The sequence below is a fragment of the Talpa occidentalis genome, unplaced genomic scaffold (genome assembly GCF_014898055.3).
Source record: "Talpa occidentalis isolate TD23 unplaced genomic scaffold, MPIMG_talOcc4v2.1 talOcc4.2, whole genome shotgun sequence".
Classification (NCBI taxonomy): domain Eukaryota; kingdom Metazoa; phylum Chordata; class Mammalia; order Eulipotyphla; family Talpidae; genus Talpa; species Talpa occidentalis.
The window spans coordinates 81,569,904-81,583,630 of record NW_023602073.1 but is presented as its reverse complement, the minus strand read 5'-3'; the positions used below and the strand labels follow the sequence as shown (position 1 = coordinate 81,583,630).

At 31.4% G+C, this 13,727-nt stretch overlaps 1 protein-coding gene across 3 annotated transcripts in view; it reads right to left on the bottom strand.

Annotated features, from left to right (window-relative positions):
• Positions 1–13,727, bottom strand: part of ADGRB3 (adhesion G protein-coupled receptor B3) — a 685,437-nt gene that overhangs the window by 410,698 nt on the left and 261,012 nt on the right. For 2 of the 3 annotated variants that reach the window (XM_054698910.1, XM_054698909.1), the window contains 3 exons: positions 13,401–13,511; positions 7,370–7,531; positions 1,018–1,182 (listed from right to left, as the gene is read on the bottom strand). In XM_054698910.1, the coding sequence (XP_054554885.1) occupies positions 1,018–1,182; positions 7,370–7,531; positions 13,401–13,511 (438 nt within the window). Of the gene's footprint in view, positions 1–1,017; positions 1,183–7,369; positions 7,532–13,400; positions 13,512–13,727 lie in introns of those variants that run through there. The other variant, XM_054698911.1, reaches the window with a different exon arrangement.

Genomic DNA, 13,727 nt, shown 5'->3' with positions numbered 1-13,727 from the left:
ATGAGTCAGTAAATGAATCAGTGAATTTCTTTCACTGCCCTGTATTTCTAGCCCCGTACCCCTACCAATACCAGTCTCTGTTCTCATTCTCAGACATAGTACACAAATTAGTAACTAATAATCCATACTAGGAAATACCATGTATACCCTTCCCTTTCTTTTCTCCTTATTGGATTCCAGGAGAATGGTTTATTTTCATTTCAAAAGAAGTAGAAGAAAGTTTGGGCTTGACTACATAACTGCATGATAGAAATAGCATATCATATTCTTATAAGAAACTATCACATTTTCATAAACAAAAATGCTGTTTATTTGATGTGCACAATACATATTATCCCTATATATCATACACTTCATTGTAGTAGTTATATGTATTTCTTTAATGCAGGATTCTGAATATTGTTCTGACATGATCCCACACTAAAATGTTACTACTGTCCATTACCACATGGTTACATCTTGGAAAGGCTGTGAGGAGAGTTTGTTGTTTCAAATGTTTCTCCTCTCTTCTGATCTTCACTTACAATATGCCTAACCAAGTGTAAATATGGCCCGCTTTCTTTATTACTAATGTACTCCCTATAACCCCTGGAATCCAGGGATGTAATCAGACATAATAACCAAATAATATATTTTGCAATGTACTCTTACTAGTTTTTTTTTATTTTTAAATATTTCATTTTATTTATTTATGCATACAAGAACTATGGTGTAGGCCAGAGGTGCTGGGGGTAAAAGGATTTACCAGAGACAGATTGAGGAGCAGAATAGGCAGATCTACTGAAATATACTGCTGAGGGGAACAGCTGGCAAGACAGGAGAGGTCTGCTATGCCATGTGAGTTAACTGCCTGGCCAGGGATCAAACTCATGCTGCAGTGGCAGGAGATAGCTTGATAGCACTGAGACTTTAACCCCTGCACCAGCAGGAAGGCCCCTCTTACTACTTCTTATGTACATTCAAGACCATATACAAAGCACATAAATGCAAAGTTCAACAAATGCAAAATACACTTACCTGGGCAGAGAGCGATATTACAAGGCTTATGATGTGTTTCAGGTCCTTCACACGGTCTTCCTCCATACTGAGGAGGTGTACATGACCTTGTTCTTGTTCTTTGGCCTCGACCACATGTAAATGAACATAAACTCCATGGTGACCACTCCTCCCAAACTCCATGTACTGTAACAAAGCAAAGAAGCTTCAACAACAAAAGCAGAGAATAAAGTCAAAGATTATTTTTCATTATAATTAAGATAAAAACCTCATCAAGTAGACAAGTATGAAGATATTTTGAAAACTCAGTTCAGTTAACATTATTTTCCACAAAATGTAAAGTTAATTCAAAATTTCATTAAAATAGTGGAATGTCTGTATTTGAAGTTATTTTTATCATAGATTTTTTATTTTTCACATTTTATTCTTTTTTATTTAATTTTGAGGTAACATTGGTACACAAAGACTATACAAGATTTGGAGGTATAGGATTACTGCCTCTTGGGATATATGTTACACCACACTGACCCCCAAGGCACCCTTAAAATTAAAATGTTTCCCTTTTTAATAGAAATGTGCATATCTCCCTTATGTTAAAATAGTCATAATTATTTTTTAAATCAAAGTTAAATCCACTAAGACAGCAGAAAACAAAATTTCTTACAATAGAAATGATCTGATCTGTTAGAGCTAAATTGCATTTAAATAGGTAAGGAGTAACAACTCTTCTAACACTTAAGATTTTTTCTGATCAATAAATTTCATGGTGTCAAAAAGTGAAAAAAAATCTAAAAATTAACGGCACATATTTTTAACATCACATTATAGAAATAAATGCGTTTTTTGCCTTTTAAAATTTGAGCAAAATCACTCTCTTGTATATGAGGAAAATTTCAAACTATATCTACTTGCATAATGTCTTCCTCTTTTCCCTGTTTTAAAAGGAGTGGCAAAGGTAAAGATCTTTCTAATAGCCATGGAACCAGAAGATCTTTCCTCTTCCAGTAATTTGAGGGCACTGAAAATCCTTGTGATTAATATGAATTTCTAGAGAAAACAAATGATCTAATTAAGACTATGCCTAACATAACTATGATATACCAATACTACAAATGCCATTATGATGCAAACTTGATCAGAAATACAAGTAAGATTTGTGTTTTTCCATATTAACCACTGTGAAAAATCTTTTGCCAAGAGTTCATTATGATTAAAGTTTAAATCCCTTCCTTGCTTTGTCACATTACCACTTTCATCTCAATTCTTCATATTCGGAACAATAAGACTCTATAAGAAATGTAAATAAAAGGATATCATGCAAAATGTGCTCACTGATTCAAAAGTTCTTGTGTTGATGTAGAATCTCTGGTTTTACTATGCTCCTAGAATTTTAAGTTCAGATGTTTAATATGACACCCACAGGAATGAAAAAGAGGGATAGGCACTTCCAGCAGAAGATGACAATAAACATAATCATTTCTCCTCAGCATTGGCAGGAGTAAGCAGAAGTACATATAAAGTTCTAGAGGGTCTTGTGCAAGTAAATATAGCTTACATATCTAGAATCGATTTCATGTATTTTGATTGACCAATTTTTTACTTTAAATACACATGTATGATACCTTATTTGTGAAACATTCCAATCTTTTCTGTTTATTCTATTGTGGTCCTCCAATTGGTTGTACAATTATGCTCAAATATAAGAAAACTAAGCCACATTTAAGTAATATTCAATGAAAGTTATTTTTCAGATTCTATGAAATTTGCTAGAAAAAGTTTTAAATATCACATAGAAAAAGAATAAGAGAAACTAAGGAATTACAGAAGAAAGTAATTACATCGAAGATGTTTCCATGAAAATTTGGGAAAACCAAAGCCAATTTGTACCCACTGGTATAAGAATAAAGAATAAATTTGCATTTAATTTGAAGAAATAATATATTTAATGATTCATTATCGCAAAATATTTTAAAATGCATGTATATGACTAATTATGTAAAATGTATGTCTTCAATCAACTCTTGCATCTATTTCTATTCATTTTTCCATGACTATTTTCTATATAAAGTGTTAAGATAGTGTAACTGTAATTGTTGTTGTTATTTGTGTTCATTTACTTTTCTATCAAATGTCAATGCTCCATATGCATTAAATAATTTCAAAAAATATGATATATTGGCAGATATTTTTCTATTAATCTCAAAGAAATTTTGTTTAATCTTGATGACTTAAGTTATGAAGTTGGAGTGCTCCGAAAAGTGACTATTTACTCCTGTTTTTTTTTTTTTTTAAAGATTTATTTATTTATTCATACAAGCACTGGGTACAGTCAGAGGCGTGGGAGGGAGAGAGAATTTACCAGAGCCAGAGCCGGGAGCAGAGCAGGCAGAAGGACCGAAGTACACTGCTGAGGGGAGCAGCGGGCAGCAGGAGAGGTCTGCGCGCCATGCGGGACCCTCCTCTGGTGGCCGGGGAGCAGCCGGGGATCGAACCAGCGCCGCAAAGTCTGCGGGCAGCTTCGCAACCCAGCGCTCAACCGCTGCACCACCGGGGAGGCCCTATTTACTCCTTTTTAAACAGTCTTTATTGCTCGCTGGTGAAATTTTATGACTCCACACTATTTAAAAAAATGCTGAAATAATTTTTTTCACTTGTAAAAGCAAAATTTTTAATTACCTGTTTCAGATACTATTGAATTAAAGGAAATGACACCCCATGACTTTTAATTTTATAGATGTCATTTATAAGATGTAGGCTAAAGATTAGATATTTTATTTTAATGGCAAATTGTATAAATTGTTTTATAATAAATATGAATAACTGTAACTGATATAGTCTATTTGAAAAATACATTTAATAAAACTGAAATTTAAATCAAATTAATCAATTTTTACAGTTTTCTTTTTTAGCTTAAGCAAGGTATATTATCACATTTCTGCTTTTTGTTATCTAGGTATGGCTAGGAATGTACAATACATACTTTATAACAGATTTTGAAATAAACATCTACAAGTTATCTTATAATGTAGATTGGGATATATATATATTATACATATATATATAATAACTTTTTAAAGTGAAAGTTTATAGAAAAGTTGATATTTACCCTCCAAATTTTCAAAACCATTCCTAACCTACATAACCTTCTAGGCAATAGAATGCATATAGAAAATACCAGTGGTTCTCAACCAGGTGCAATTTTGTCCCTCAGGGTACACTTGCCAATTATTGGAGATATTTTGGGGTGTCAACACAGGGAAGGAGTAGTGCTTCTGAAATTTAATGGGTTAAGTAAGGCCAGGGATGTTGCTTAACACCCCAATATGCTGATGATTTATCTGTCCCGGAATTGTCAACAGTAATGAGATTGAGAAATCCTGGAATCAGCCATAAAACTCTAAGTCAGAAATCAGTAAATATACAACATTATGTAGCTCTCTACTTCTCTCAATTTACTTTTTGTTCACTCCTATCATTTTCTATTCTGAGTAATAAGGGCTTTGAGTATAATATCAAAGCAACAATTTTGTAAGGAACTGCATATATATTATGACCCATATTAGAAGTAACACATTATTAAGTAATTTAATTAGGAAAACCCTCTGATTAAAATTTAAATAACAAGGGCCAAATGTAATTAATTGAAAGTATAATTAATTAGTTTTTAATATTTCAACTAAGCATAAACAATAATTCTATGATTCCACATACTTTGTGGAAAGTGACTTTATTTTTGTTTGTCCTTGGATCATGTCATTTTTATTAATTAAATGCCAAATACACTAGCATATTCACAATGTGACTAGGAGGTTATTGATTCCTGAGTTAATTTTCTTCCTGGAGACTTAAATAATTGTTTAGGAATATATTGACACTATTTAAAGTACTACTGGAGTTTTTAAATTCACTTTTGGTCACTGTTTTCATGAAGTCTTGAAGTACATACACAGCAGTGTGACAAACAGCTAACGGATATATTGACACCAAATCGTTCATAAAAAAATACAATAAACATCTGTGAGAAGTCCCAGTTTCCTCTAGTGAGATACTTATGCTACATTTTTAAAATATGAAGTTGATAAATTATTCTTTATGTTTGAAAATTTAGAGAAAACAATGAAGCTCTTAATTCAACATGTGAACATAACAATGATTAAAAGATAAATATTTTCTATTATCAGCACCATTTAAATTTAGAAACACCAAAATCTATTTGTATATGAAGGTGACGGAAAACCAGTAATTATTATATTATATACTTCTTCAGTAGGTATAAGGAATTGAAGTAACTATAATCCTAGAATAGTATTTTATCTAGACCTCAGACACAGGCAAGGGAGAGCCCTTTGATCCAGCTACTAATGATCTCTGTGTCAACAGCAGATTTCCATATGTCAATCATATAAATGTGTACAATAGTAGCTGAAAAGTAAGCTTTGAAAGAAGAATCATGGAGAATAGTTTGACACCCACTCAGAACTCCATTTGGGTATCCATTTGCCGTTAAGGCGTTTTATGTTGAAAGGATTTTTTTAGCTATTAAAAAGGATGCTGACCAGATGAATTTATACACCAAGCACAGCTTAATTTTCTATTGGCACTTTTTTCATTGTAAAGGACAGGAAACTTGATTCTGAAATCCTTACTAAAAATACTGTAGAGATGAGATTTTAGTAATTTCCTAGACAATGCACAATACCCATATTCAACTGAAAATTCACAAGCATTTACCCTTAAGCTCATTTTACCTTTAAAATTTAGAAATTTTTTAATTCCTAAATTCCCCAGCTCCTTACTATTCCTTTATTTCCTTCTTATATTTATAGGATCCGCTCTATGACTGTTTTTGTCAGCTTTTTTTCATTGCCTTTTCCCTCTCCCAGGTTCTTTGTAAGCATTTTCCCTTCTGATTTTTTTTTTTTTTTCACTGATGTTCCTTTAGATTAATTCCTACTGACTGTCACTGATTTCCTTGTTTTCAATGGACCTTATTGCTCTTCTGCTAATTTTGTCTTCTCTTCCTCATAGTTTTCTGCCCTGTTTAGCTTTTAATTCTTTCATCCACTGCTTTTTAAATTAAATTCTGTTAAAAAGGGATCTCCTACCTCATTGCCATCATTCCTGCCACACATCCTGTCTGCCATTTCTTTTGCCTTTTATTTCTTCCGCATTGACTTTTATTAAGATAAAATTAACATAAAATTTGCCATCTAAACTATTTAAATGTACAATTTTCTAATGTTAAGTATATTCACAATGTAGTGAATCAGATCTCTAGAATGTTTTTATTTTGCAAATAGGAAACTGCACTCATAAAACAACTCCTCCAGACTGGCTTTTAATGAGTTGTTCTTGCCCATTCACCTGAGAAACTGGGGTAACCCCATCCTTCTCCCATGTAATTCACACTCGACCCTTGCTTTTAGTGACTGTAGAATCAGCCTTCTCTGGAAATGGAATTCACCAGAGAACTTTTAAGCACAAATTAGCAGATAAAAGGTTTCTGCAGCACCAGATCCTTTTTCTATGTCTACACAATTTTAGAGGTCTCTGGAAAGGCAGTAATACAAGGTCAGTGTCAACTGCAGTGGTCAATAAATAAATAAATCATCTATCCACCAAATGGTTGAAAAATATATAAACGTGGAGATTCACAATATCATTTATGCATTTATTAAAGGAAAATTCTTTAGGTTTTCTTTAGTACTTATTTTTAAATGAGAATCAGTGGTCTGGGAAGGGGAAATGCCTGCAATATGCAAGTATACATCAACTGAGAATAAAATTGTGATGTAACATGGAAAATCTGACCCTATGTGGACAAGCTATTATGCTGTGCTCCATTTAACAGTAAAGATTTTTTTTTTTTTTTACCATTAATGACTTTAAATTTACAAAGCAGTGGGTGTCTCTGATGAGTGCAGCCACTTGAATGAAATAAATTAATAGAAAGTCTGTAGGTCAGAGGTGCTATTTTCCCTAATTGTGTCAAATAAGTTGTAGAAAATAGCTCACACAATGTTTATAGATCATATACCCAGTACGCTAGTAAATTACCTTATTCCTCATTCAACTGTAGGTTTTCACCATTTAAAATAAAGAAAGTAATTTTTAACCTTAAATACTATTAGAAGCAGATCAGAAAATTGAAACTTATAGTTGAGTGGGGGAGGGAGTCAATTATGTAATTTTTTAACTGCTCTGAAAGCAGAAATACCCACAAACAATAACATTTCACAGTTGAATAAGAAATACACTTATCCACTCTAATCAAATACCTATACCCAGTTTATATGGAAATAACAAATCTTTCCAAATGCGTAGCATGACACAATTCAATAACATCCACAGTTGTAGTTGCTGCTAACACTACCTGGACAGAGGGCAGTGTTATTGCAAACCCTTGATTCTCTTAATGGGCCGCTGCAGTGTGTCCCGTAAGGTGATACACAAGTTCTGGTTCGCACCTGCGACCCTTGACCACAAGTAACTGAGCATGTGCTCCACTGGGACCACTCTTCCACACCAGATTCACCTGCATACAAGACAACAAATAAACATGAAACACTGTTTTGAATATTCATCTAGTAAGCATTATACCATACTAACATTATGGCATGCAAGAATAAATGAAAAAGAATGACAATATATCAAAAAGTATAAGTAAACATGTTAGAGAAAAAAATTTAGAGAGAGAAGCATATTACATTTTTTAAAAATCAAACTTAAGGACTATAAGGTTCAAGTTTGCTATAACCCCGTTAGCAAAGCTAGTCTTCACAAATTTCACTATATTATGGACACTAAGAAAGGACCAGTCAGCATTTTCCAACAAGAATAGAAGTTGGTGTCACTTTCTTCAAGTATAGGTAAGGCTTTTGACTTCGATGGGAGAGGAGACAAATGTATAGCAAAGCTTACTCAAGCTGTGGTGAGCAGGGACATAATGGTATTTTCCTCCTTAAGTCTTTATAGCATAACCTCTTTGCTAACGCTAAATAAGCTTGAACACTGGGAGTTTGAGCTTATCTAATTTCTATTGTGTTGAACAATGACACATTTATAATTTATTTCTAGTACAATTCCTATTTTTCATTCTATGACAGCTATTTATTTTGTGGTAATTTATTAAAACCTTTTGCTTACTATTTTCCCAATGTTCTAGAGTAGAAAAGTGATTTTTATTGATAAGGAAGGGGAATTCCTCCATTATTTCTGCTAACATAGAACTAAAATTTACTAATAGGACCTAAAAAGTAAATTCTGAATTTATTAATTTTCTTAGTGTAGACGTCACACTGACATATCTAACTTTTATTATCTAAAGTCATGTACCAATGAGACTTAAAGTCAAGAATTTCTAAGACCATCTCAATGGGCTCCTAATTCTATCCTGGCATTGTATTCAGGGTGAATGTTTAATACTGATTTGAAACTTGCAACTACTTTTCCCTAAATACAAATTTGAGTCCTTACCTGTTAGCAGGGGTGATTTACATTAACCATTTAGTTTTTAAAGTAACTTAAAGGAGAATTATTTCTGAAAACTGCACCCCTGAGTACATAAATCAAGGAGAAAATTATATTTTGCAAACTGTTTAGAATTTGCCTTTGGAGTAGAATTCAAAGGGTGAATATCATATTCTATTTCTCTATTTGTTTTCGAAAGGTTAGTAAATTTCTTAGAAATTACCAGCAGTGCTACTCAAGGGCAGGGTAATCCACAAACTAGTTCCCCAGGACAGGGAGTTGGACTAGAATATAACTCAACATGCTGACTTTCTCATGGAGAATTTTTTTTTGCAAATAAAAATGTTAGCTGAGATCAAATATGTGCTTGATAAAGTAGCTGAAATTACATTCTGGTATAAACTTTTTATCTCCTGGAGAGTCCATAACAACTAACTCACAGACAATCACAGGTTGGCCGACCACACATTGGGTGGCACTGTTAAGAAGCATTTGCTCTTATATTGGGCTGTAAATCGCACCTGGAGTCGTAGATTAGAATGCATTTATAACTGGAAATACATCATAAGGGTACAGACAGTGATAACTGGGATGACATGGTACATTAAATAGGCCCTCTGTTCAGTGCTGTGGTCAGTGTTTCCTAAATTATTACATAGAATGCCCTTGATTATTTCAGTAATTTTTGCCTTCAATGCTACAGATATATACATATAACTAATTCATAAAGTGTTACCGGATCTATTGGTGAATAAAATTTAAAGCCATGCCTTATAATATGTTCTTTTATATTAAAGAATACTCTATCAAGAATAAAAATACTATTCTAAGAACCCAGTAATATGACAATGGTTAAAAAATATCCACACATATATGTATATGTGCATATACATATTTAACAATGAAAAATTGAAGCTTAAAGTTAGGGAAGCTTAAAGTTATGCAATTTTTTTTCTTATGAGATTCAACTTGTATTTGTGATGAGATTAAGTGAAGTAGAAGTACTATGGTTGTATGTTATTAAGTAAAAGCCTGAAAATCTTTAAAATGTAAATTCTATAGTGAGTAAAATGATAAAAGTTATGAGTAAAATTAGTGAATTTTCCACAAAAGCAGTCCTTTCCTTACCCTTGCATTGTTATGATGATCGGAATATTTTAATTAAACTAAGTAATGAATCAGGATCAATACCTACTTTTAAATGCATTTTTGTAAAAATATGTAAAAATTTGTGTTGTTTTTGAATATGTGATACTATAGTGACTTTGAACAGGATAATCAGTGATAGTGATGCTGGATAATTGGAGACTGATAATTAGTGCTCAGAATTGTCCTTTTTCACTTTTTCTCAAACTGTTAGTTCATTGTATTAATCAAAAACTAAATAAATTATTAAGATGTATATTGAGTGTCAAGTTATGAATCAGATTTTGCCACCAAAGTACTGGCTACCTACCAAAATAATCTCATTATAGCTCTAACGCTATTGTTTTAAGTGGTATTTTCACCAGATAGTTGATTTCCATGCTGCCACATACATATTACAAAAGATGTGAAGATTATTCTAATTTAGCCCATGGGGTCATTGTGAGAAATAGTTAATATACTTTATAAGAAAAATATTTTTAAAAATTCACTGATATTAAAAAAGTATAACACAAAGTATACTATTTTAATAAATAAATGTCTCTGGAGATAGCACAAACTAATCTGGTTCCTTAACCTTAACTGAGAAAGAATATTATCATGTAGGAGGTTACACTATAAGAACTCTTTATCCCGGCACAGAGCATAAAAGGAAACTGGAAAAACATTGCAATTAAAATCTCAAAACCTTGTTTGATGGAAAGTTACTAAATATTAATTGTGTGACATAGAGAAGGTCACTTTGTTTCTCTGAACCTCTCCATAAAATGAGTAGTACATCTACATTACAATCTAGTTGTGAGGATTAAAATGAATAATTTATGAGTGTATATTGTTATAAATATTAATATAAAATTTACCAATATGTTAAAATCATGATTAGGATCACACATTTTATGTTTGTATATTAGATTATATGTTATATATTACTAAAGTAGTTCTTTCCTAAAACCTTTCATGAAATCATTTAATGACTATGATGTTAAAAAACATCAATTAAGTATAATTAAGATGTCCAGAATCATCTTATAAGCAGATAATTGAGATGTCTATACTACATATTGTACCCCATCACTTGATTTCATTTTCCTTGACCATAAACACAGATTGTATCCTAGGCTACTAAAGCATTTTCATTTATGGGGAAACTAATTAATCTCAATTATTAGACTGAAAAAAAATGATCAAGTTATTTTTAAAAAATAATGCTACTTTACCAAAAGCTATTGTTTCTTTTTAATTGTCACTAACTTTATTTGTGAAAACTTGTTTTTTTTTACATATAGGGTTGATCATATTGATTGGTCATTTTGCTAAATAGTTCTTAAATTATATATGGTCTGATAGTTTCTCTTCACTGTTCCTCATGGCTAATATAAGTAATAGATTTTTTTTTTGTTATTTGATTTTACTTCTATTACATTATTCTGTTCTCCAATTAATATTAGCAAATGTTTACTTATTTATATATACCATCCATTCCTTTGCTTCAAAGATAAGACAAAGATTTCATAAATGAAATTTAATTTCTGGAAAATTCTCCTTTTGTGACACTTAGCTGTATTTATGTAGACTAAGTACCTTAATACCTAAAGAAAGTATAATGCAGAAAAATATTTAAGGAAACAGAAACCCCTCTCCTTTCAGCTTTATAATTGCCTAGTGTCATGTTGTGCATTTTAAAAAATATGTAAAATAATACAATCTTCCAGTCTTTTATCAGTGGATAGCAACTTAATTTTAAAATAATTATTACCTGTATTTACATTTGCTTATACTATCCTTGGTTTAGAATAAAATAATTATTACTAGTCATTAATTCAAGCATCTGATCAATATTTTTGGAATAGTAATTATGAAATGCATTGATTTTTCTTAGTTATTGCTAACAATATAGTTATAAGGAGCTAAAAAAAGGAGCAATATAGCTATGAGGAGCTATAAGGCTCCTCGTAGATCTGTTTATAATTGTTTAATCTATTTCACCAAACTGAAGATAAAGCAATGCCTAGAAGAGGAAATGAAAAAAACAGAAATTAGTAATTTCTCATTAAGAATACATAATGTTCCTTGTGATTCGAGTTTGCTAAGAGGATTTTAGCTGAAAACTGAATTTTCTTGGTTTATGTAACAGGAAAATCCAAAACCTGGGTTTATATAAAAACCCCTGACCAAACAGCATATTTGTGCATGAACTAATTTAGCATTATTAGAAATTTAAAACTATGGCTCACCTTTTCATTCCTAATTGATCCTAGTTTTAAGGACTTTCAGTAAACTGATCGCTATAACTGTTTTGCAAAAAGGAAGGACATGGTAGAAATCTAAGAAGGTAGAAATACGCCTGTAGTTGATGCCTGGACGCTGAGTAGTCAAGCCACATCCTCTGCTTCTATTGAGAGTCAGATATCCCCTAATGTCTAGTCAGTGATTGGGGAATTTTGTTACTTATAAGGAAGAAAATATCACACTTAGAAATATGAAAATTTGCCTGAACCTGGTAATACACTTTCAGAATTGTTTAAGCAAATAGTAAAAAAATCAATCACCTTTCTTTAACTAAGAAGGTGAACCAAAAGCAACTCAAATAAGCATTTTTTTTTTTTTCATTTCTGGATCTGGATGCAACAAATACCTTTTAAAAAACTTAAAAATATGTTCTTATTGTGGAATTTATTTTAAATAACCTTCCTGTTCTGACAATACTTTGACCTACTTGTGACCGATTCCTGAAGTTTAATACTCACCATTACTAAGAACACAATTCATTAAGAATATTACATCTTTATGTTGTAGATTCAAACCTAGTATTTTGAATAAATATTATCCTAAGAACATATGAACTAAAGGAAATACACATTCTTCTAGGGAATTTCATCAAAATCAGTCTGAATATCAGAAAGATACTGGTCATGTACTTGAAACTTCTATATTAATGACAAAACAGATCATCTAGATTGGAATGCATAAAACTTTGTAAAGACACAGATAAAACTGTTAGTTTGCAATTTCTCCAAGTGACAGCTGAAAATGTTCATAACACAATTTAAACAGGTTTCATCTAAGAATGTACACATGCAATGAAATCTGATGAAATTATAGCTCAATTATTACAAGATAAAATATGAATGCATTTATTTGTTTATACACATATATATTATTTTTGGAGGTAGGCCTTTAAGGTAATCTAATGTAGGATTAAAAATTTTATGAACCATAAAGTCATTCTGGTTAATAATTATTTGGAATATATTACAAGTTAATAATAGATTATCATTTTTTATTATTTAGCATATTTACAAAAATTCTTTTCAAATCAAATATTAAATTCTTTAAAATTTTTTAATGTCCATACATTTAACAATATTAAATTATGAATAACATTTGAAAAAAGATTCAGTATATGAAATATTGTTAACTATCTTATCTGAAGCCCTATTTAAAATTATAAATGTGAAAAGTCCTAGGATAATCAATTATTGATGGAATACCCTTATTGACATTCTTTAAAAGTTTAATGATACATTTTGAGGAGTTAATTAACATAAATAGTAATATGTAAAAATCCTAAATATGCCAAACTGAAAGCAAAGTACGTCTTACACATTTTTTGGTGCACTTTCAATTCATAGCTACTTCATTTATGGACTTTAACTGGTGACAAAAAAAAAAGCTCAAAAAAATATCAGCTCCAAAAACTGACAAATGTGCAGCAAAAGATTATGAAAACATGCAGTGGTTTCATTAAATTAACAACAATAAATAGAAAAATGTAACTAACGTATTACCAGTTTGTGCCATAAATTTAGCAGCATCAGCTTGTTCCTGAGGGACCCTTTTTTCATGAACAGATCGAGGTCGCTGACTTTTAATTGTATGATCTCCCATCATTCCAAATTCTAAAGACAGAATAAAGGTATATGAAAGCTTGTGTGTAGACATTTCTCACAAATTACATTACTGTCTCATGCAATATGTTCCTACACATACCTAGAAGTTACTGATTAAATTCACAATTCTCAATTGTCTAGACTGCTCTGCTTGGAATAGCTCTAAACTCAGAAAGTCTATGAACATGAACAAGAAGCAACAATAACAGTCAATGAAATGACACA